The 26,097-nt window shown below is 39.3% G+C and overlaps 1 protein-coding gene across 1 annotated transcript in view; it reads right to left on the bottom strand.

Moving 5' to 3' along the window:
• Positions 1-6,164: 6,164 nt before the first annotated feature.
• The window catches only part of ccdc71 (coiled-coil domain containing 71), a 23,022-nt gene continuing 3,089 nt past the window's right edge, over positions 6,165-26,097 (bottom strand). The window contains exon 2 of the mRNA XM_084929093.1: positions 6,165-9,991. Within this exon, the coding sequence (XP_084785219.1) occupies positions 8,908-9,981 (1,074 nt within the window). The 5' untranslated portion in view covers positions 9,982-9,991 and the 3' untranslated portion in view covers positions 6,165-8,907. The remainder of the gene's footprint in view (positions 9,992-26,097) is intronic.

The raw sequence follows: 26,097 nt of genomic DNA, 5'->3' as shown, positions 1-26,097 counted from the left end.
GAAAACGGGTGTGGGCACAATCAGCCAAGGTTTCAGGTGAACCCATTGTGAGCCCTTGCCCCACCTTATCATGTGACTTACTGGGATCAAATGACCCCAGATGTGAGTAGGCATTAAGGCGTCTGGGAAGGGATTTCACAACTGGATTATAGATGGCAGACAGTTGGTGTCATAAGCCACCATCTCTGTTCAAGGATGGTTGTTCACAGTGGACATAGATTCTTTCACTCCTTTTTTTTAAACCAACAGTCTTCTTGGTCCAAAATGTGAATATTTGCTCACTCTTTCGAGGATGCCATTGTCCTTTGATGCAGATGTACACCTGAGTCTTGACCTATCGAGATCGCTTTTCTATGTTGTGCCATGCATTTATGAAGTCTTTGGTCTAACCAATGTAGATGTCTAAGCATTACTTGCTGCACTGTACAGCATAAACTAAGCTGTTAAGTTTGTGATTGAGAGTTTTGTCTTTAGGATGATCCAGTTTTTGTGTATGGTTGGGTCTGAGGTACAATGGGATGTCATGCTTGGAAAAGACTCTCCCGAGTTTCTCTGATAAACCTACTACACAAGGGATGACAATTGTTCCGTTTGTCCTTCGGATTCTTCCCAGTTGGTGTCTGACCTTCTTTTCTGTGCTTCTTTGCTGATTTGATGAAGAGTACAAAATTTGTTAATACAATCTGGTGTGAATTTCTCATCAATAGCAACTTTAAAAATGTGTTTACTTAGAAAATGGGTGACATGTTCAGTTCTAAACTTCATTCAAAACCCAATGAAAGTGCAATTGAGCATTGGGTATTTTTTTTCTGATTTTGGTATTGAGTATAAAATATGGACATAGTTACTATGATGACTTTAAGATGAGCAATTTGAGTGTTTTAATCCTGCATTATTTCAAATGGTGAAGGGAAGCAGCTGTATGGCGTAAACCAACCCAACTGTTCAGGTCGGGTAATTAAAAATTTGCAACCAGCCACACTCAGTCCAACAGCCTGTGATTGCTGACGTTCTTACTGTGTTTGCAGCATGAATACATCAATCAACTACTAACCCTAATGCTCAGATAATCTTTGACCCAAGGAAGGAAAGTAAACAAAGATGGGTGTGGCTGAAATATTCCAGTTGAGACTTTAAGGCACAACGTCACAAAACAATGGGGTACATCACTGAGGACAAAAGTAACTTGGATCATTTTCCTTTCAAACGGTCAAAACCCGAATTTATATATTTGAATAGAGCAAGCTTTTCATATCTCATTAACCTATATAAGTGAAAATTTGCTTCAAACAAATCTTTAGTTTAAAAGGTGTTTTGATTAGGTGGCTTGTTTATTTAGATGGAAGAACAAATTCTGTCTGTTAGTTTTTGATAAGATTGTGTGTTTTTTTTTTTGTTTTGTTTTTTAAACAGTGTTATCTTCAGTCGGTTTTAAAAACAGTAGGAGTCCATTGATCACTTTACCTGCTGTTTCAAAGCAGCTCACAGCATTGAAATCTGTGATTGTTCCCGAGGAGTGGAGACTTCATCCCCTGGGAGTCTGAGAAATCGGATGCTGCTCCACCTGTAAGCCCCCATGGAGTTCATGCTTTGTGCTTTCTGTTGGGCCCTGAAAAAGGTAAAAACCCACCCATATGCCTTACTGATCAGCTCCTCTTTAAAAAAGAAAAATCTTTTATGGTTTTACTAATTTTCCTGTGGGTGTGTGTAGTTACAGTGGTCTCATATTAAACTTGGCCAAAGTTTAATTAATGAGGTCAGTGTTCATTATATTGCCAAAAGTATTCCCTAATATAAACTTGAGTGTCATTCCATTCTTAATCCATAGAGTTTAATATAATGTCAGTCCACCCTTTGCAGCTATAACAACTTCAACTCTCCAGTGAAGGCTTTCCATTTCGTGGCTCAGTTTGTAAAAGGTTTAGGGGTGTGTTTATGTGTTCATGGGTTTTTGTGACCATTCTTCCAGAAGTACATTCGTGAGGTCAGACACCGATGCTGTATGAGAAGGCCTGGCTCGCAGTTTCTGCTCTAATTCATCCCAAAGGTCTGGTGAGGTCAGGAAAGTTCTTCCACACCAAACTCACTCATCCTTATCTTTATGGGCCTTGCTTTGTGCACTGGTGCGCTGTCATGTTGGAACTGGAAGGGGCTGTCCCCAAACTGGGAGCATGAAATTGTCCAAAATGTCTCGGTATGCTGAAGCATTAAGAATTCCTTTCACTTTACTAAGGGGTAAGCCCAACTACTGTAAAACAACCCCATACCATAAATTCCCTCCACTAAACTTTACATTAGGACAATACAGTTAACAAGTACTTTTCTCCTGCCAACTGCCAAACCCAGATGGAAAAACATGATTTGTCATTCCAGATAACACATTTCCTCTGCTGTACAATCTAAAGCGCTCTACAGACTGGGTTAGACCTCTTGATCTAATCTGAAGGCCACATGAAGTTGATCCACTCTGTGGTTTTACATGGCCTACCATTTCATGGCTAAATTGCTTTATTCTCAATCACTTCCACTTTGTTCTTACACCACTATTGGTTGACGGTGGAGCATTTAGTAGTGAGGACATTTCACAACTGGACATGCTGCACAGGTGGCAGTCTATCTCAGTACCATGCTGAAATTCATTGAGCTCTTGAGAGCGACCCATTCTTTCACAGATGTTTGCAGATGTACTCTGCATACTAGGTGCTTGATACACTTGTGCTGATGGAAGTGGTTGGAACACTTGAATTTAATGATTTGGATGCATGAGCGAATATTTTTGCCAATGTACTGTACATTTAACCTTAATGATCATATCTATTCTTGCTTTGCAAGAGATGGTCTAACTGGATCCCAATGGTACATGAAAACAATGTCAACATCCATCCATCTATAAAGCATCCGTCTTATTTCGATTATCGGGCCAAGTCGTGGGCGCAGCAGCCTAAGCAGAGAAACCCAGACCTCCCTCTCCCCAGCCACCTCCAGCTTGTCCAGGGGAACACCAAGGCGTTCCTAAGCTAGCCGAGAGATACAATCTTTCTAGCGTGTCCTGGGTCTACACTGGGGCCTCCTCTTGGTGGGACATGCCCGGAACACCTCACTCAGGTGGCAGCCAGAAGGCATCATTATCAAATGGTCAAACCACCTCAACTGGCTCCTTTCAATGTGGAGTAGCAGAGGCTCTATTCTGAGCCCCACCCAGATGGGCAAACTTCTCATCCTATATCTCTAAGGGAGAGGCCAGCCACCCCTCGGAGGAAGCTCATTTCTGCTGCTTGTATCCACAATCTCATTCTTTCGGTCACTACCCATAGCTCGTGACCATAGGTGAGGGTAGGAACGTAGATCAACCAGTAAACTGAGAGCTTCACTTTTACACTCAGCTCTATCTTCACCACGACAGACCGGTACAGCGTCTGCATCATTGCAGCCATTGCAGCTGCAACACCAATCTGTCTGTTGATCTCCCGCTCCCTCAGTCAATCATGAACAAGACCCTGAGATACCTAAATTCCTCCACTTGGGGCAGGAATTCGTCCCTGACCCGGAGTGGGCACTCCACCGTTTTCTGGCTGGGGACCATGGACTCAGATTTGGAGGTGCTGATTCTCATTCCTACTGTTTCACACTCAGCTGCAAACCGCTCTAGTGTGAGCTGGAGGCCATCACCCGATGAAGCCTGATATGAAGCTTTTCTCACATCATCTGAGAAAAGCAGAGATGAGATTTGAGATCACCCAAGACTGAGCCAAGTGGCGCAAGAAATTCTGTCTATAAGAATTACAAACAGAATTGGTGACAAAGGGCAGCCCTGGTGGAGCCCATCAGCATCGGTTGTTTAAGGATCAAATGGTCCGTAGCAATGGGCAAGACACCCCATACTCCCAAAGCACCTCCCACAGGACACTCTGAGGGACACGGTCAAAAGCCTTCTCTAAATCCACAAAACACATGTAGACTGGTTGGGCAAACTTCCATGCATCCTCAAGTATCCTTGAGAAGATAAAGAGCTGGTCCAGTGTTCCAGAACCAGGACAAAAACCGCATTGTTTCTCCTGTATCCGAGGTTCGACTAACAGACGGACACTCCTTTCCAGCACCCTGGTATAGACTTTCCCAGGGAGGCTGAGGAGTGTGATCCCCCTATAGTTGGAACACACCCTCTGGCCTCTTTTCTTAAAGATGGGAATCACCACCCCGGTCTACCAGTCCAGAGGTACCGCCTCTGATCTCCACACAACATTGTAGAGATGTGTCAACCATAACAGCCCTATAACAGCAGTGTCAGCATGGCCCCTCCCAAGAACCCTCAATTTCTACATGTATTTAAAATTAAGAGGTGGTCACCAGCACCAGAGATGAGGTTGAATAAACAGACCGTCCTCTGGACGCCGTTTAGTGTGCTCACCCCAAGACCCTATATGTATCCGTTATGAGAGTCTAAGTAATGTGGGTGTCTGGGTTGTAGAATAAAATTGAGGCACAGGTGGCCAAAAGGAGACGGAGAAGGAATGCCTCCCCTGCACCTCAGTGACACACCTGCACCTCAAGGCCCTGCATGTGTGGTGGTGTAATGGTGCAGGAATAGGGAGGCAGTTGGGGATGGGGAGGGAAGGATTGGGGAGCAAAGTACCCCCTCCCTGGAGCCAGCTCCCCTGCTGACCCTGGTAAGTGTTGTTTTGTCTTTCCTCAACCCAATTAGTAGTAGCAGATGGCTGCCCTCCCTGGTTCTGGTTATCCAGAATGTCAATAAGGAATTTTGTTTTTCCCCAGTTGTCACAAAGTACTCCCCCATATTAGGTTTTCCTTTGTAATTTTTTTTATAATAAAAATTGCCTAGAGATTATATTTGTTGGCATTATATAAATTAAAAAAAAATATGTCTACAAGTTAGGTTACTAAAAGAGCAGGAATTAAGTATTACGTTTATGGTTGTTATAGAATCAAACATTCAATAAATATCCAAGTTATTAGTTATTAATTCCAGTACCATTAATAAATATAATTTTAAATGGTTTAATGTGAACTCTTGTTTTTGGTAAATGAATTCCACTCAAAGTATAAGGAAATGTTACACTTTTAAATATCACAATTATTGTCAACATTGTTCTATTGCAGTAACCCCAATTGCATTAAAAAGTTGGCCAATCAAGTATGTCCTTGAGGGGATCCTGTAGGGGAGTATAGGGTTGTGGGCCATTTTGGTCCCTGTACACTCAGAGCTTGGTCCATATTGCCATTAATGACTGACCCATTTCCGGTGGGTGTTTTACTCCACCATGGTTGTCCTTTGTCACCAGTTCTGCTCAGAATATTTATGGAGATTTTCCAGATGTAGCCAGATTGCAGAAATCTTTTGTTTTGGTGGCCTCACGGTGTTGTTTGCTTTTTGCAGATGATCTGTTTCTGTTGGCTTTAGGTGGTGACATCAAGTTTGAGGCAGAATTCCAAGCGGTGGGACAGAAAATTGGCACCTCCAATTCAAGGCCATTATTATTGGCCAGAAAAGGTGAAGAGCCCACTTGAGATCAGGGAGGCGCTGCTTCCCCAGATGATGAGTTCTGAGTATTTGGAGGTCTTGATTATGAATGAAGGAAAAGTGAAGCAGGAGACTGAGCTATCACTTTTACAACAGTGCTGTACAGAATTTTCTTTATTCTGACGCTGCATCAATGTTTAGGTGAAGCTGTCGATTTACCAGCCAGTCAATATTTCTACCTTCCTCCCATCCTGACTGCAAGTTCTAGTTACTGACCAAATGAATGAGATAGCAGAAATTACTTTCCTCTAAAAATCTACCTGGCTCTTAATTAGAGATAGTGTAAGGAGCTTGATTATGCTGGAGAGAGATTCCCTCAGCTGGGAAAGCCTCAATATCCCTGAGGAGAGGGATGTCTGAGCTTGTCTGCTTAAGACTGCTGCACCCACAACTTGCCCCCACATAAGCAGCAGAAAAATGGAAAAATTCATAGAAACACATGGATATCATTAATTAAATGTTGTGGCTCAACCATTAGAGGTTTTGATTTTTTTTCCCCCTCACAGCAAAATGTTTTAACACCACAAGATTTGAGTTAGGGTTACTAGATAAATATACAGGAAATGTCTGATCACAGTGTACCTGCGTTAGTGGACCTACAGGTGGATAAAAGAGACTGTACAGATACATTTCAGATCAGTTTTATTGAACAAAAACATTTTTTCAAAGTTCATGTAGGAAATACAATATTATACAAGTGTTGCACAAACAAGACTAACAGAAAGCAGATCTAGAAAAGGGCATGAGCAAGACAGACCAATTGCGAGGGGGTACAACAAAACTGAGACTCCCAGAACAAAAAAGTTCACCAGGACAGATGTGGGTAATCTGCAAAGACAGACGCAAAACAGCAGATGTGGTCTCAGTTCAAACGTGGGGATGTTTCCAATTCATCAATCTTACTTTGTAACCTAAATTACATATTTCTAGATCAATCATCAAATTTAATGTGTTCTTTCTGCTACAGATCCCACATAAGAAAACAGCATTTGAACATCAGTGTTTTGGAAAAGACTGGCATTTCCAAAGACTGGCATTTCCAAAGACTGGCATTATTTACTGAGCTGGAGATTAAATTTGTCTATTTTCTTGGGATTGTACAGGCAGACAGTGGAATTTAAGTTACATTTTCTGGATTTAGAGCTTCATTTAATGGTCTTGCGTTCACTAAAAGCTTCAGAAAATCTATGGAGACTGACTTTAAGATCTTTTATGTATATCAAACTGATTTTTTTTTTTTTTTTTTTTTTTTTTAAGTTGGCACGCAACAATATTTGTCTAGTGGAATGTGGATTTCTGGAGGGAAATACAGATGTTTGTCACAACTAACATGAAAACAGATTCCTTACTTGCTCACAGTAGAAACCCTTTGGAAAGCACAAAAGGCGGTTTGGCGTGCTCATCCCAACCGGCAGACGAACTATCAGTCCCTCAACAGGAAGTTCCTGCTCTTAAATGCATCAAGTTGACTAAGAAGACGAGAAACTATTTTGCGCTAATCTTTTTGTTCAGCACCACCTTTGGAAGATTAGCACCTGTAGAGGAAACCAGTGTGGAGTTAAAAGAAATCAGATTTTCAGATATCTTCTAAATGAAGCAGCGGAAAAGAACATTAAAGACTTCCGTGTCAGGAACAGGTGACAGTAAAGCACTGGCACACTGTCAAAGTGCATTTTGTTTAGTCAGAAGGTGGGCGACATCACTCAAATCAAAGCTGGGAAGTTTAAAAAAAAAACCAAACAAACAAAAAAAAAAAAAAAAAAAAAAAAAACATTAATTGGGCAAATTCAGCTCAACAAAATACAGAACATGAGTTCTGGTAGTAGATCAAACTTGCTGTAACACTGGACAGGAAACAAACTGCCCTGCCACTCAAGTAAACAGATTCCACCACAAATGTCTCCAACTCAGTCAAACAAATGTGTTCCTTCAGGACTCCTCTCTGTTTTCTGCCTGTTAGGTACTGGAAAACAGGAAACTGGAGCAGCAGCTGATCCTGAGTACATGCATTGGATATTTTTTCTTTTTTTCCCCTCATGTGAAATAGTTTTAACTCATGGGTATAAACCAGAGCCACGCACTATGAAGTAGAGGAAATGAAATTATTAAAAATTATAAATCAGGTTGTATAACCTGGGTTTTAAATTTAGAAAACATGAGAAAATATTGAGATTTAAGCTTGAATTTTTTTTTTTACTATCAGAAATCTGTGTGGAATTATGCTTTTTCTCATTTGCTATCATAGGTTTACACCATTACATGCTCAATTTAACCTGATCAAACATTTAAAAAAAAAAAAAATCCCTTTATTTAATCCCAGTGCACCAAGATGATTCTACTCTTGGCTTTGTGTGATGTAAGTGAGAGAGGATGTCCTTATAAGGCCATCTCCAACCCAGCTTTGGCTGTTATCACAGTAAGTTAGATGTAAGTGGGTAATAGTTTTGCCAACTATGTGAAGGGCAGCCAATCAGAAGAAAGATGGCTTACAAACCATCTAGGTAAACTGGCTGGTTTCAGATAGTGCACAAATGCTCAGTGTAATAAATAACTCAATTATTTTTATTATTTTGAACTGTGAACCTGGATATCACCATAACCGGTACCTTCAAAAAGACTGATAACAAGACCTGAGAACTCTTCCATACTCATTTTCTTCAACCAATTCATATTTTGTCATTTTAAGACAAAGATTATTTAATGGTCATTTTATTTTTGTTTACTGATTCTCTAAACCTAAGGAACACTTTGTGATTGACTCTAGTTTTAAATGTTTGGTTCAATGCTGTACTCATGCACAGAACACCTTCCTGATTTCCAGCAGAAACAAAAACTTCACAGAAGGAAGACACAATTCCCCTCCTTTAATTTAGTTTATTTATAGAAATTAAACAGCGGTGGTTGTCCCAGCACTAGCTTCACTTTTTTCCTTCTTTCCAGTGGTGTTGCAGAGAGACATAGCAAGTTGGAAACAAAAAAGAAAGACGAAACAACCTTTATAAAAAAAAAAAAAAAAATGGCGCTCTACTTCAAATGAGTTTAAATACTCTACACCGTTAAAGGTGCTGATTCTGGTACAAGCTCACTTATGTCCCAAACAACTCAAAGCAAAGAAGGATGTTTGGTTGAAGTGTTGCGTAGCATAAACAAACATCAACAGTGAAAATGTACCAGCATTTGGCCAATAGTAATTTCCCAGCCTGCTAGGAAAACACCACCTAACTTCAAATGCCTTTAAATCCCAGATGTCTCCATCAGGAACCAGCAGTTCCACAAACAGACCAACATCTTGTCCATCTTCAACACCGGATACCTCCCGGTGGAGGCTACTGTAAAACACTAAAATCTGCTAAAAGAAACAGGAATTGTCACTTGTTCTGGTATCTGAAGCCTCTCAGCACATGGTTGAGAGGTTGGATCTGAATCACTGGGGAAAGGTTGACCTGTAGAATCTTCTGCGCTTTTCTGCAGGCCTCTTCCACAGACCGAGAGTCATCTACCTTTATCACTTTCCCTCTAAAACTTTTCTTGTCCTTCCAACTATTTCTCTGCCGAGTTGGGTTGTTCAGATCCTTGGGGCCATGAATGTCTCTATGGAGCCCATTGCTCCTCCAGCCGTTGCTGGTCAGCTCTGTGTCAGTCTGTGGGAATGCCCGACCATTAGCATACAAAACCGGTGCAGAGTCTCCAATTAGAGCACCATCTAGTCGGATAGGGCAGGACAGAGTCTTCTGGCTGAACAAGGCCACAGCTTTGGTGGGTGCCCCGCCACCGTTCTGAGAAGGCTGAGAAGGTATTCCTGAAATCGCTGGCGGGTACTGTTGCTGTAAAAAGCCACTAGAGGCCACCTCAGAGGATGAGTGTGGAGTAGTGTGGATTTGGAGTCTGGCTGTGTGGAAGCCAGATAGACCTTCAATACTGGTCAGTCTGAGGCACGGCTGCATGTCCACATTTGAATTTGCCACAATCCGACTGGGTGTCCTGCTACAAACAATGATGCGATGGTCCACCAATGGTTCTGGAGGGCGAATGCCTTGAATCCTGGGGTTGCTCCTCTCAGAGGTGTTCCAGGATGGGTGAACTTCCCTCTTCTTGGTCAGAGGCCTTCTCCTCCGCCTCTTAGCTGTGGGTTTGACATTCCTGTTTGGTGGTCTCAGCATGTCCTCAGTCAGGGGTTGGCTTGTGCACGACCGGTAGTCATACACATCCTTGCTGCGAAGCACGGTGGGCTTGTGACCCTCCTCACTTAGCTCCTGCAGGAAGGCGACAAGGTCCTCAGTGCTTGAAAGGTCACGGGACATTGGGCTGAGAATCTTTAAAGCATCTAGGAGGACATTATGTCCTGCTGATGAGATCCGGGACCAGGAATGAACAGCCCTCCGCTCTTCATTAGCAAACGCCAATGGCCGGCCGACCGTGGAACATTGTGCCTCATAAGCCATGACTTGAATTCTGTCAGGAGAAAAAATTACCACATTTGGTCAAAACAAATTGCAGAAAACAATGATTCAAGAATTATAACCGATACAGACAGATCAATGCCTCAAGTCCTACTCCACATCATTTTTGACCAGAAAATATACGTTAGCTTGCCCATCAAACAAGTATGTAGAGCTCTCTTTTCTCTGCGCAATACTGCCAAAATTAAAATTATGCTCGTCTCTGTGTTTCCATTACAATTACATTAAATCCCTATAAATGGTCTGTAAAACTTATTACTGGCACCATTAAAAGATTGAAGGTTTAGCCATCATGTAAAAGCAATGTCAGGCTTTAAAATAAATATTTATACCATACATTTTAGATCTTCAACATCTCGACATCTCCATTTTATTGTGAGAGGTTGCTGCTACATATAAACATGATCACTGACAGCAAACGAGTTTAAAGAAATTTGGGAACTTCTAGTACCACTGAATTAATAATCCAAGTCTGTGTAAATACAATTAGGTCAGTTAGTTCGGACAATGCCAAATTTGGTTTGTTAAATTGTTATTATTTTGTTAAATAATTTTGACTTTATTCATCATTTGCAAAACTAATCATATGCTGTCTGATCAGTTTTGCAGCATTTGCCTGATTTTGAGGAGCGAGAACAACCCTGGGCACTTTACAATTCATCTTGCTGGTTCTCACACCGTTTTTTTTCCCAGTCTCAAACTGGGGCAAACTGACTACAAGAACTGCAAATGCTGCATCGTCTTTATCATCTGTACATGTTTTAGATTCTGTACTGTCCACGCATGGGAAGTCATCTACCATTGTGCTATCTCCTGGGCCTGGATGCTGTGACCTTCGGACTCCTGCAGCTGAGCTCACAGTGAGATGTTTTGATAAGAGCCGCCTGAACATAAAATGTTAACATCAGTATGTACTGCTGCAGCTGCGAACACATGGGCTGGAGACTTTTAATAGGCAGATTAATGCTTGAGGGAGAAGTCAGTTTACTGACAGCAGCAGTGTAATCAGACATCCCTATATAGCTGGAACAGCAAATATTGAGAGCTGGCTTGTTATTAGACAATATCAACCTTCAGAGCCACCTTACCACCTTTATACCTCTTCAGATCAAGCCTCGTTATGCACTTTGGAAATCAGGGCATAAAGACAAAAAAAAAAAAAAAAAAAAAAAAAACTAATACGAATAAATAAAGGTTTACAATATTTCAAGATGTGAAATGGCCAAACAATTTATCTGCATCACTACATAGCAAAAAAGTTAGTCAGAAACAACATATTTCTGTGAACACACCCAGTTCGTAGAAATACTGCTATACTTGTACATTGTGTTGTCTGAAAAGAACTAGACACTGCTATTCTATAGCAATGAGACCAAATGGTGTATATGGGTCATGCCATGTAATAGTTTCCACCTGGCTCCTTAAACTGGGAACTTTAAATGTGTTTATCAGCTGAGGTGGTGTAATTTAATCATTTCAACCAAAAATTATGATACAAGATTAAAAACATGATTTCATATAATTTTATATAAATAAAATTGAATTGAACACTTGTTTAATGAAGAGTGAGTGCTTGAAGTGTTAAAGAAAGTGGTTTCACTTCCCGCTGCCACTAAGACAGGAAATCATTCTTTCTTCATGCAACAGCTCTCAACAGCGCAGTACATTTGTCTAGCAGAGAAACATCTGCTCTCTCATGCTAATGTGCCATTTCAACCCTGAACTGCTACTACACTGCAAAAGTCTTACTATTCATCACTGGAAAAATATAACAACTGCAGGTTTCTCTTTGAGTTAACTTCAGTAGTTACTTCAGCAATTACTTCCTCCAAACAATTGACGTGCCTTTTAGACCCCATTCCTTTGAGACTGCTCAAAGACGTCCTACTATTAATTAATGCTTCAAGCTTACGTATGCTCAACCTCTTTATATTAATCCAGTGCGTACCACAGGCCTTCAAGCTGGCAGTAGATCTCACCATAGTGAAGCTTAAATGATCTCATAGCCTCAGAGTGGACTCCGCTCTGTGCTGTAGGTATTTAAAGGTACTTCACTGTTTTGAATGATATTGATCTAATGATCTCAAATAAGTCTTTTTTTTCCTCCTTTTTTAAAATACATAAGGCTAATTAAATTCCACACTGGTCTTCACCGGGATCGATGTAACACTTCCCTTTGGCAGTGTTATCAGAAGGCATGGCATATATTTTATTACTATGCAGACGACTTGCAGCTTTATCTATCCATGAACCCAGACGACACACACCAATTAGTTAAACTCCCAGTATGTCGTTAAAACATAAAAACCTGGATGACTTATAAATTTTTAATGTAAGTTATTTTTTTAAATTCACAAAAAACTTAAGTCATTATTCTTGGCCAAAAATGTTTGTGTCCGATTCTTATTCTGGATGGTATTACCTTGGCCAGCAGTAAGAGCACTGAGAGGGACCATCAAGCGATCATATTTCTCCGATACCGACATCTCTTTATTGGCTCCCTGTTAAATCCATAATAGAATCAAGAAATCCTTCTTAACTCATCCAAGGTTTTGAATAATCAGGTCCCATCTTATCTGAAAGTCCTCATAGTATCATATCACCCCAAGAGAGCACTTCTTTCAGTGGGAGTCACTTTGTCTTCAGTCAAGTTACTAGAATGAAGAAGAAGTTACTTGGATGAGAGACGAAATGCTTCTCCACTGAAAACACTACATCCAGATGAACAGATTCAACTTTTTTTTAATATATCCTTACCTGGATGATTGAGCAAGCATGAAGACATTAGGCTTAAAACTTCCCCTTTCCATAAAGCATGTAGTTAGCACTGGTTCAGGTAACTCTGAATTCTCCCCTAATGACACTGCAAAGCCTAGGCTACTGGCTGTCCTGTGACTCTCCATTTTTTAATTAGTTATTATTCATCTCCAATTCTCTTCTACAATTTGTCTTTTGTCCTTCTTTCTTTGTTAGGTAGATAAAATAGAAGAATAGGATTTAAAATTCAAAATAATTATCACGATAATTCAAAATACTGTTTGGGCTTCTTTTGTAGGTGTACAGTGGAAGTAACACAAATTATGTCACTTTTATCGGCACCTAGTGATTAAAACCTTAAAGAACACAGCTAAAGGCTGTCAGCCTCTGTAACCATTTGCTTCCAAGTGACTAAATTTATACCCACATTCCAGAAATGTGTGATTTACCATCAGCTTGAGAGCAATTTTATGTGTTTTGGTACTGCAAACTGTGGTCTAACAAGGCTACTGGAATAATGACTGCTGCATGCTGAATCAAACACCAGCCCATTTTCTTTCTTTAATAGTCAGCTCTACAGCTCTGACTTGCCACTGCTTGCTACATGGTAGTTACTCATCTAGGTTAAACACATGAGACCTTGTTTCACTGAAAAAAGTCCTACCAAATTGCCAACTGTGTTTATCAACCTCACCTTAACATCAGCTTCAGTTTTGCTTAAGCTTATCTGTACTTTGATATGCAAACTGTTGCATGCTAACAACACTTTCTAAAAGGTTACTAATAACACTTATAGGTGCAAAAAAAAAAAACACTGGCAATGGAAAATACAGTATTTCTGTTTTTGCTAAATTTTATACATCTGCAAAGATTTTTTTAAATTTTCAGCGTGGGTTCTTAGTCTCATTTTCTGAGCCTTTCATTGGTGATTCCGGCCTTTTGTGGCAGTTCTGAGCATCTTTGGAGTGATTTTAAGTACAGTTGTATAGTTTATTTTCACCCTGGACTGCAATATAATATTGACAATGAGTATTTCCTTTAGCTTTGCCAAGGATGAAGCATATCACTGTAATTTATCATGTAGCACTTGTGTGTAGTCGCTGATGATGGACACAATGCAAAAGATTTGTCAAAAAATACACCACAGGGCATGCTTAATAGTCTGATGTGCACAGTCACTAACCAAAGGGCCATCCTGAGCCAGGAAAAACCCTTATTTGTCATACTTATTACAGAATTCATTGCACTGATGACAACATCAATGTTTTTCCTGTATACAGAATAGAAAAATTGTGGTGCCACCCAGTGAGGAATGATATGGAGCAAAAAAATAATCTTATTCACCAACACTATAATAAATAAAAGATGTCAGTTGTGGTTGAGTATGTGAAACCCAAAAAATTAAAAGATTTTTGAAGTAACACGTAACAAAGACTCACTAACTTTAAAAAGTCATATATTCCAAAAAACGCATTTATGTAACGTTATGGGCTGCAAAAATCTAAAATCTTCTTCAGGTGTTCTTCTAGACCCCCTTCCAGCTCAACGAGCTAGTATAACTTTCTCTTACTTACACTGAACAGTAGGGCTGCCACAAACGATTATTTTGACAGCTGACTAGTCACTGATTATTTTTGCTATTAGTCAACTTGCATCCATTGGATGTAAAATGTACAGCTTATTGCACCAGCATACATCTGCTCTTATATAACTATCATTACCTGGGTGTCATTACCTGTTTATCATTACCATTAAGTCTTTAAGGTATGTGCTAACTAAAAATAAAGACAAGATTATAGTTTATTAAACTTTTAATCAAATCTGCAGATGGTTTCGGTGGAGTTTAATAAACTCAGCCATCTGCTCTTTGCTCCCTACAATATAACAGTACACTGGAGTAAATTCTCTACTATTTCACACTTCTGTTTAATCAGTTTTCTGTTTAATCAGTTTTCTGTTTGACGTTTATTCAGCTGTGTGAAAACTAACTTTAATCTCAGGCAAACCGATTTACTCAGGAACAAATAAAACACTGAAAAAAAGCCAAACAATAACATTTTTAAGTTATCTAAGTGACTTATATAACATGTTTAACCTGAGTAGTAAACGACCGGGGGGGTGCTCGGAGTTCGCTGTTCTCCCTGGCTCTAGTGAGCCTTGACCTCCCGGTCAGCTATCGAGCTAGTGGGGTAACAGATGTCTCCGAAAACGTCACAGCACTTTTGCAAATATGTGGCGTCTTGATATATTGAGCAGATATTTGAAGTTTACACAGCTACATTCTCGCATGAAAATATGTTTAAAGTTTATTTTGTGACCCAGAAAGAGTAATATTAAAAACTAAGTAGCTTTTGGGGGTCCACAATGTTTTTTTCATGCATTACCCCACCCCCACCACAATACCCTATAAAGATCGAAAATGTAACGTCAAAACCGCAAAGGATTGTAGGTACAAGTGGCAAGTGGTACTAGCGCACGCAGGCTTTCACAAGAAAACAGTCACACAGCGATAAAAAAGAAACAAAGAATGGCAAGAAGCTGTTGTGTTATTAACCGCAATAGCCGGTCGCATGACAGCCACGGGAAGCCGACGGGTAAAGAGATTTTCATCGGAGTCTGTCGTGGAAGAAAAAATGTTCAAGCCTTGTTTCCGAAGTAACAAAGAGCCGAAGGATGGCCTGGATTGCAGCCATTCGAAGACCAAATATAACGTTCCAGCACACTCCAGCTCACATGTTAGTCTGCTCCAAGCATTTCCACAAAGGTCAGTCTTTTGTTGTCGTTATTATGTAATTTATCATAACATAATTGTTGATGTAGGTTACAAATAAGTCTTATATTGATTTGAATTGAATTTGTTGCACTATGCTGCTTTGTTAACTGTGGCTTTGCAGGCTAATGTTTGTTGTGTTTTGTAGGAAAACCAGCCTACAAAATGCTGGAATGCGATCCAGACTGAGCACCCTCTATCAACCTGGGTCATACAGAGTTTAAAGCTGCTACCACAGCGAGATTTGATCGGTTAAGAGAGAGAACGATATCAAAACAGCCACGAAAAGTCACGCATATATGTGCCCAAGTGTTGTACTGAAGCAATCAAGTGATGAATAACTGTTTGAGAGTATGTTGTTTTGATATGGTTATTTATTTTATTATTTTATTTGCATTGTTGATTTGTTTTTCAACAAAGCAGCTAATAAAGCATGATGGAATACAATTTTGCTTCTTTCTTGTAAGATTCTATAATAGAATGAAACAATAATGGCAGTTATAAATAAAGACAATAAATTGAATGAGTTACGAAACACTTATTTTATTTCTATTAGACCTGAAAATGTTGTGTAATACCACAACCTGAAACGACAAATCGATTGCGTTGGCCTGTACAGGAGATAAAGGGAAAAAAATTTAACAACAGCTGTGAATCACCAAAGTAAACTGGACCTGGGCTTGTTGCAGGGATCTGAAGTTACTAAACATTTTGTTAGTGTATGCACTCACGCTCGGGATCATATAATTATAAATATGTGCGTGATGAAAGTTGTGCACCACGCATCTTTAGTCCACTCTGTATGCTCGTATGGGTCTAACTGTTTCACTCCTTTGATTTTTTCCTCTTGCCTTTTTTTTTTGCCTTTTCGTCAAGTCTTTGTACGGTCCTGCCGTGTTCTCCTTCGTTTTGTACATAACTGTTTCTGGGGCAAATAAAATGCAAGTATGGATTAAAACCGCAGAATTAATGGTTACCAGTGCTGGAAATGCAAGCGCTTGATGCAGTGTTTTGATTTTGCTGCCACTCGTACCTACAATGCAACGCGCGAAAGTCACGTGGTCTGTCGATCTCTATAGAGACAGTAAACAGTAACAACATGTAGCAAAGGTCATCAACCAACTGCAATGACTTAAGTTTTTAGCTACATGAGAAACTCTTAAATTAGTTGACAAAAAAAGCAAAACATAAAAAAACAAAACAAAAAACACATTATTTTTTTAAAACTGCAGGGTGCATTACTAAAAGTGCTAAAATGCCTTTAAACTCGGGTATTATGTAACTTTCTCCAGTTCTATCTCAATGGTTCAACACCAGAGCGATTGACTTGAAATGCTTCAGTTGGCTGCAAGTCCCCTGAAACTTACTTTGTTTCTCTGAGGACCTAGACTATTTGAGTGTTCAGCTGAGTGATCACATGATGTGTGGCAGGGGCAGAGGTAGTGATCTCAAACACTGCCGCACATACACAAAACCCTTTGTCTTTTTAACCTAGAATGCCCCCCCAAATGCTAAACAGACATTTTCATATTTAACCACTACTGGCTTTAGGTTTCATTTTTGGCAGAGTAAAAAGACCATTAACTTGAATGGAAAGCCACCAAGTTTCAAACAGAATTGTGACAGACATTTGATGAGCTTTGTCTTCAAAATACCAAAATTGTGCCGCCGCCCCCCCCCGTACGTTTTGCTCCAATACTAGTATTTAAACCAATTCCAACAGTTATCTCTTGTGGAAAAATAGTGAACAGTGAACTTAAAGATTAAGATGTTAAGTTATAAAGCAGAGCTTGATATTTCTAAGCATTTTCCAAATCTTAGTTTCCAAATCAAAGTTACATCGGAGACAAAATATACCCTAAATATATAACCAAGCCCAACTCACAAAAAAATCAAACCTCTACCAGAAACAACAACAAAAAAAAAACAAAAAACCACAAAACAAAGGAAGAAGAAGAGGAATCTAATACACGATCTAAGCACACCCTGGATGTGCTTTAGTAGACTGTGAGATTACTAGAACTGGAACACAGACTACTACCAAATGAAAGGACTGGTTGCCTATTTGGTTGATGCCGTTTCACTTGCAGGTTTCATTCAGAGTGAAAATGCAGCTGCAAGCAGCAGATGCAGCTGTGTGGTTATAGAGCAGTAAAGCTAAGCAGGCCGATACAAACGTCCGGGATTGGCCAGTTAACCAGTGAACAAGAAGTGCTTCATTTGATGCGCCAGAGCAGACACTCAAAGACAAAGCAGCCAGATCGCATCCAAGTTCATGCTGCATACCAAAATTATGAGTATTATTCAAACAATACTGCAGCAGCAGTAGATTTAAAGTATGCAGATTTTTCTTCTGTGCTGTAAGAACTTAAGACATCACTCAACACTTATCTGCTGTCAATCATTCTGCTTGGTACTGCCTAGGAGGTGATAAAGATGTGTTTCCACACCTGAATGGTTTAATTTGGTGAAAAAACTGTAACTGGTATTTTTGCATTATAAGCGGGAGGTGTTCTGTAAGTCGGTGCTAAAGTTATGTCAACAACATTTTAATTAACTAACTAAAACAGTTAGCTTCATCAAAGCCATGGAACTGAACCCCAGACAGTTTGTTGCACTTTTGAAGGAGCATGAGTCTAAACATGGTGACAAAGGCTACCACAAAGCCTCAGGTAGCTCAGCCTGGGCGAAGTGCTCAAGAGGACATTAACAATCAGGAATTGATAGATTTGGTGAAAACTACCCTCTCTCACTCACACACAGTAGACATTACAGCAGTACTGCAACTGAAGACCCTTTTATGGTCTCTACCTTACAATATAGAGAACGCTGAGGCAACTGCTGTGGTTATTTAGCACCATATAAAATACAATTTGTTTGAATTGAGAGGAATGATAAAAGATACACAACAAATCTTCAGTCAGAGAAGTCAGCCTTTTGATGTGTCCTCCAATTTTGAAATTTGAATTTCAAGCCTTTTGTACATTAGGATGGAGGACCCCAACCCATTCTCAGAATTTCAGGGGAACGAAAACCAAACTATAACCCCTCCAATAATAATAATAATAATAATAATAATAATAATAAGGGGTTGACTTGAACTGAAATACATGTTTTTTTCCAGGCAAGATCACTGAACACTTCCTGCCTGACACATCAACACCCCTTTCTTGGTCTCTTTTTAGCATTTATTAACGACGAGTCACCTCTGCTGCTGAGGATAAAAATAATCTAAGTCACCAGCCTCAGAAATCTGAAGTTAACAGCACCCAAGATTAGAGCACAGATAAGTGCCACACAGAGTTCTAGCAGCAGACACATCTCTACATCAATTGTTCAGAGGAGACTGCACGAATCAGGCCTTTACGGTCAAATAGCTGCTAAGAAACCACTTGTAACAAAAAGCAACAAGCAGAAGAGATTTGTTTGGGCCAAGAAACCCAAGCAATGGATATTAGACCAGTGGAAATCTATGCTTGGGTCTGATGAGTCCAAATTTGAGATCTCTGGTTCCACCCAACCAAAGGGGGTGCTTTGCTGGTAACACTGTTGGGGAGTGATTCAAAATTGAAGGTACACTAAACTAGCGTGGCTACCACAGCATCCTGCAGCGACATGCCATCCCAATCGGTTTGGGTTTAGTTGGACCACCATTTATTTTTCAAAATGACAGCAAACACACCTCCAGGTTGTGTAAGGGCAATTTGACCAAGAAGGAATGTGATGGGGTGCTTCCAAAGTCGCCTGACCTAAACCCAATCAAGTTGCTTGGCAATTCTGCCTTACTAGTATTAAGTACGGGCATATAGATGAGTTTTTCCCGAAAAGAGGCTCACGCAACTCTCAAATAGCTGAAGTCATAACAGAGAACAATCTTAGAATGGTTATCAGCAGCTGGGAATATCATTTCAAAGATAAGATCAAGCCCAACTTCAGAGTATGTCCACTTCAATCGTGAACAAATTCATGAACTGAATCATCTGTAAGCTTTGTTAACTTGTTATTTTGGACTGGATTTTTTTTTTTTGTTGTGTTTTTTTTTTTTTAAGCTTTATGTGAACTTTTGGACGGAAACCAGTTTTAGTTTTCTATCTGCACATAATTATTTGGCTTAAAATACTACTAGCACTTAATTTTGTATTACCTAATATCTTGATTTATTTCATTTTATTTTGATGGTCCTGTTAAAAATACATTTGATTATTTTCAAATTCATAAGTTTCCTGGGTCATTATTTAAATTTGCTATGGTAAGAGGAATGCCACGATTAGTTGACTAGTCACAATAACGTCGACTATCAAAAAGACAAATTTAATATTCGACGGGTCGTTTGAAGCTTTGTAAGATCCTGAAAGACGCAGGAATAAGTAATAATAATAATAATAATAATAATAATAATAATAATAATAATAATAATAATAATAATAATAATAGATTGGATTTATATAGCGCTTTTCAAGGCACCCAAAGCACTTTACAATGCCATTATTCATTCACTCTCGCATTCACACACTGGTGGAGGCAAGCTATGGTTGTAGCCACAGCTGCCCTGGGGCAGACTGACAGAAGCGAGGCTGCCATATCGCGCCATCGGCCCCTCTGGCCAACACCAGTAAAGTAAAGTGTCTTGCCCAAGGACACAACGACCAGGACAGAGAGCCCGGGGATCGAACCGGCGACCTTCCAGTTACAGATGCGCTTCCCAACCCCCTGAGCCACGGTCGTAGTATATTCTAAGAGTGTAATAACGGACTGAAACAAAAGATGGCAGCACTGCATGTACAAGGATGCTAGCTGCCGTTAAACGCCAAAGAAGAAGAAGCTGTTTCCGGTATCGTAGCTGTGTCCAAATTCAGGGACTGCATCCTTTGGAGGTTGCATTTGTAGGCCGATTATGTTATATTGACGCAACGAAGACTGTCCAAATGTGAAGACTTCTCCAAATGCGTCCTCCTTTTCCCCAGATTTGAAGGGTGGGTTGGTGTTTCCTTCGTGGCCCAACCCTATCCCAGAATTCATAGCGCGGCTCAGCCAATTCCAGTTTCCAACAATTGCGGCAGCTACTTAGTTTTTATAAGTTTTACTCTTATTACTCTTTCTGGATCACAAAATAAACTTCCAACATATTTTCAGACGAGATTATAGCTTTGTAAACTTCAAATACGGTTTGTCAAGGCATCACATATTTGCAAAAGTGCTGTGATGTTTTCAGAGACGTCCATTACCCCACCAGCTCGATAGCTAACCGGGGTTCAAGGCTCACTAGAGCCAGCAAAAAACACCGAACTCCGAGCACATCGTTTTCAAACCCAGCCCTAGTACGAGACAACAGATATTCATAGGTAGGCAGCCTTGAGCATGAGAGGAACTGAAGCTTAGAAAAGGAAATCTGCCACAGGAAGCGGACATAAGACTTATTGAAAGAACACAAACAACATATTATTCGTCATCCAAGTCTGTCATGAATGGAGGACCTTTGGAGAAAATGCATAAGACTCACTACAAGATTCAAACTATTGGCTCATGATCTGAAGCACACAATGGCATGGGTCACTACCAATTATTGAAGCAACCGGACAAAGTATGCCTTAAAACAAAAAACCTAAAACAAAACAAAATAGGAAACTGAGAACAGTTAAAGTAGAAGAAGTATAATTACAAAGAAGACAACTCAATGCTTGGTAATACTCTGTCCAAATATTTCCAGACAAAATTTTAACTCTGTGCAGCTCACTAACATGAAAGGTTTTGGAAAGCACCTAAATATTTTATAGATCCATCAAATAACAACTGGTAGAAATTTTGCTTAAACATCAAAAGGTGAAAGAACTATTAATCCTTTACTAGTTTTTTTTTTTTCAACATTACTAGACTGTTTGTTAAAACATATTTATCCAGGTTGCACAACACAGAAAAGCCAGAGAACTATAATCCCATAGTCCTGTAACAAGAAATCTTGAGTCTTAGTGAATTCAAATTAGCTTATATGCCTTGCATTGTAAGTCACCTATACACCAGCTGTAACTCAAGATGCACTCAGGAATGTGTGACAATGTTGCTTAAATGCTATGAAAAACTTATTTGGTCTGTCACCACTTTTTTAAAATCAATACCAGCATTAGATTTCTTATGGGTTAACCACAATCGCTAACATAACTTTCAACAAGGCAATCTGAAGAGAGATTTCATACTTATGAAAGTCAGCTTTTTGGGGTACTGGGTTTAACGAGTCTATAGGAGTTCCACAACCACTGCTGATGGTTTCTACTACGTCTCCAGCTGGAAGAAACTAACATCCTGAATAAAAGTCAAAGTCCTAACTAGCAAATCTTTTCAACCCAGAAGTTGTCTTGGTAACTCAGGCAGTTATTTCAGACTACCACCACCAAGGCCCTGTGCGGATGAATAAGGAAAGCTCAGTGCGATCTCACATTATATAAACTATAAATGGAACAAATATTGATTCCATTATCTTACAGGTCTCTAGTGATGTTTTGTCAATACCCTGGACCACTGACAGTATTATTAAAAAGCGCATCACTGAGAGTTAAAAACTGTCTAAATCCTTTCATCTGTAATAAAATGATGAGCGTTACTCCTCTACCAGATGTAATAATTAAGTTTAACATCCAGGCAACCATGAAAAACGAATTTATGAAATTTAACGGAGTTAGAAGTTAGCAGCGAGTTAGCTTGCTAGTTTCCATCTAAATATAATACGCCATGTTCTGACTGAGGGATTTCCGAGACAAATTGAAAATGTACAGCTTTGCATAAACAGTGAAGTTGGAGGATGAACGCTAACCACTCAATAAAAGTTAACGTGGGGGTTCCCGAAGGTTAGGGACAAATGCAATCGCATGGCAGGGTTCTGTAAACGGACCAAACTTCAGTCGGAAGAACAACTGAGATAATCCATCCACAACATGAGGTTAGTCATTAATATACTGCTGCATGGGTTATCCTGTAGTTACATCTTAAGGGTTTAAAAACTCAGCTTTAAAATGAATGGCGGTAATAGAAATCGAGAGAGACTGACAGTGATCACTGACTGCTTTTAGGGGCTTGTTGAGATTGAATAGAACAAGATACAAAGCATTAAAACAAGTTAAATACACAACAGCGTTATTAAACCCCAGAGTAGTTTGGGCCTAGAAGCAGGATTCATCACGTCATCACTTAAAGACCGGATTGTGTACCACCTAATTACAGGGTTCATACGCCTTTTTCAGGGTCAAATTTAAGCACTTTTTAAGCACTTTCAAGGTCCCCTTTCAAACTTTTCCAGCACATCCCTACCTCCCCGCCAAAAAGAAAAAAAGAGCGCATGTTTCAATTCACATCACCTCAGTAAGACCATGTAAAAATTAAGACAAATCATCCTAGGTGAACTTAAACACCTTTGTTCCCCTTTAGTTAAGACATAGAAAAACGCACCATACAAAAATACTGCAAAAGGAAACGGTCACCTTATATACATAGTGTATAAACTCAAAATGCACATTTCACTTAAAAATTAAGATGTGAAAATGTGAACAAATCAACTTGTTAGAGATATTCATCTCCTGTTTAACATGACAGAGAATATGCATGTTCTTTTTGTTTTCATATTGTAATTTATATTTAATTGTGTTGTGGTTTGCAGTGTTTTGTGTTGTTTCATTTTAAATTTGTTTAAAAGTAAAAAACTGAAAATTTAAATAGTTAAAAGTTGAACTGTGACTAGTTGGTTTTTGTATTACATGATTTATTACATTTTATGTGGAGTGAATAAATAAAAGTATATTTACGGTGGCCCCTAGAGACAAAGCACGTACAAACTCCAAAACACGTACAAACTCCAAAACACGTACAAACTCCAAAACACGTACAAACACAACAGAAGTGCTCCAGGATGCTAGCAAGTACCAACAACCGGATTTGGTTTGTGGTAGTAACAGGTTAATGAACTTTTTTTTTAAATTATTTGAATATATATGAGTGCTTGTGTATAAATACACAAACCATACACATATGCTTTCAATTGTGTAATTTAAGTGATCTAGGTAGCTCTGTTTTGGAAGTTCAGTTAAAGCTAAAAAAGTGTTTTGGAGTTTGTACGTGCTTTGTCTCTAGGCCACCACATTTATTTATATATAAACATATATAAATAAAACCACTTTTTTTTACATTAGTAATTCCTTTTGTGCATAATTTTATATTATTGTTAATAATAAATTAAAGCAACAAAACAAGCTGAAGAGCCGAGCCGAAAGAGCCGGTTCTATAAAAAGAGCCGGAAATCCCATCACTATAATCTGGGTCCAAAACTCAATCTGCTTCAGGTCCCAAAGTCAAACAAACACTGAGAGTTAAAAACGGTCTAAATTCTTTAATCTTTAATAAAAATCATCAGCGTTGCTGCTTTACCAGGTGTAACAATTAAGTTTAACATCCAAGCATCCATGAAAACAGAAGTTATTAAATTTAACGGAGTTAGAAGTTAGCAGGAAGTTAGCTCGCTAGTTTCCACCTAAACATGACATACCATGTTCTGACTGAGAGATTTTTGAAACTAATTAAAACGTACAGCTCTGCTACCACTTCCGATATAAATGAAGACAGAAAACTAAACAGCAGTGACGTTTGCAGGGTTACTGAAGTTGGACTACCTGGTATATAATGTTGTGCTACGTGATTGCTAGCGACACAGCTATGTTAGCATAACATTAGCACAGTGAAGCTGGAGGATGAACGCCAACTTTTTTTCCACTTGATAAAAGTTAACGTGAGGGATTCTGGTGGTTAGGGACAAATGCAAACGCATAGCAGGATGCTATACACGGGGCAAACTTCAGTCAGGAGAACAACTGAGATCATTCATCCACAATACAAGGTTAGTTATTAATATACTGCAACAACATGGGAATAGAACAGCTGCAAGAGAATTCAACATTAATGTATCAATGTTACGGAAGTGGAGGAAGCGGAGTTTTTGGCTTTCCCCATATTTCAAAAGTGCTTCATCTCTTTGCTATGACTGTTGGCATAATTTGCAGATGATAATGGTTGTAGCCACTGCGATGCTTTCGACTAAAACAGGCGCAGCTTGATGACATCATCAACATGCGCTATCGCGATAGAGATTATGACTATACCACTCTATTGTTGACCAACTTTATATCGTTTCTATCGTATATCGTTTATATCGCCCACCCCTACCTTAAAGTATGAAATATTCATATACAAAAACACATAAATGTGTCTACTGTCTCAGTGCCTGATAGTGCCCCACAGGCCTCAGTGTGAGCTTGAAGACATTTATAATGTTTAAGTAGTTTAATGTGTAGGTGCTGACGATAAACACATTTTGAATGAAAGCCGGGGAACTTTGGTAGCACAGAAACAAGTGGCTATTCTTTGTGACCATATGGATCGCTCCCTCATATTACCATTATTTCACCCAAAGGCACCAAGTTAATACTCAAAAAAGCTGCAGCAATACACACAAATATAAACAGTACTTGGTGACAACTTTGCTTTTAGCCTCTAACCCTCTGGAGTCCAGGGTATAATTGGCCGTTTTTGACTACTTTTGATTTGGCCTCTATATTTCACCTTTAAAAACTGTTCATCTTGCCAATCTGTTATTTTCTCATTTTGACAAACTGTATCAGCACAATTTATCTAAATTCAGACAAAATTTAAAATACGAGTAGAAAGTGATATTTTAGACTGTAAAAACCACAAGCATGTTTAACGAATCATTTTCATAACTTGTAATGCAAATAGAAATTGTACATTTAAAAAAAAAAAAAATATGCACAAGCTTTGCAAACAACAAAGTTATATGGTACTATTTACTTAAAAATGCAGCCAAGGCTCAGACGTTTTTTATATAACAATTTAAAACTATTTAGAGAACAATCAAGTGTTCTGCATCAAATAAGAAGGCACACAAATTATTTATGCAACTCCAAAAAATAGTTTGTGTCCACTATAAGACAGATGAGAACAGCACAGGGATAAACCTGCAGGTCTGACAGCAGGTGTGTCACTCAGCATTTACACTGCAATCTGCCTTTGGTGGCTTTTTTGCAGCAACTGTGACATTCACTAGTAGAACTGACCCACAAAACAAAACAACGACTACACTACACACTAACTACACAAGACAACACACTAACTTGAGACTCCAAACACGTTAAACGTCACAAATCTCTCTCTCTCTCACCGGTCACTCCTAAAACTTCCCCCTCTTCCCAAACAACCAAATGCCACATGTTGCAATATCATTTTTTTGATTGGTCGACATGGTACATTTTTCCACCAATAGGGAAGGAGTGTTTTTTCTTTTTTCACTCACAAGCAAAGCGTGTTTGCTAGCACTCCCCTTAGAAAACTGTTTTAACCATTTCTTCCCGGAGTAAACGCCACTGTTTTATTCAGAAAAAAAACATCGGTTTTACGTGGCCTATCAACACAATTTAAAAACTGGTATATAGTTTGAAGTCCGCACATTCAACCCAAGTTGAAATGGAGACTCTGGGTCCGTCAACCCCAGAGGGTTAATCAGAAAGCCTTAAGTTGGC

This window comes from Perissodus microlepis, chromosome 5 (genome assembly GCF_051167445.1).
Source record: "Perissodus microlepis isolate ML-2025 ecotype Zambia chromosome 5, ASM5116744v1, whole genome shotgun sequence".
NCBI lineage: Eukaryota > Metazoa > Chordata > Actinopteri > Cichliformes > Cichlidae > Perissodus > Perissodus microlepis.
The sequence above is the reverse complement of the archived record's forward strand: the minus strand, read 5'-3'. Positions and strand labels throughout refer to the sequence as shown.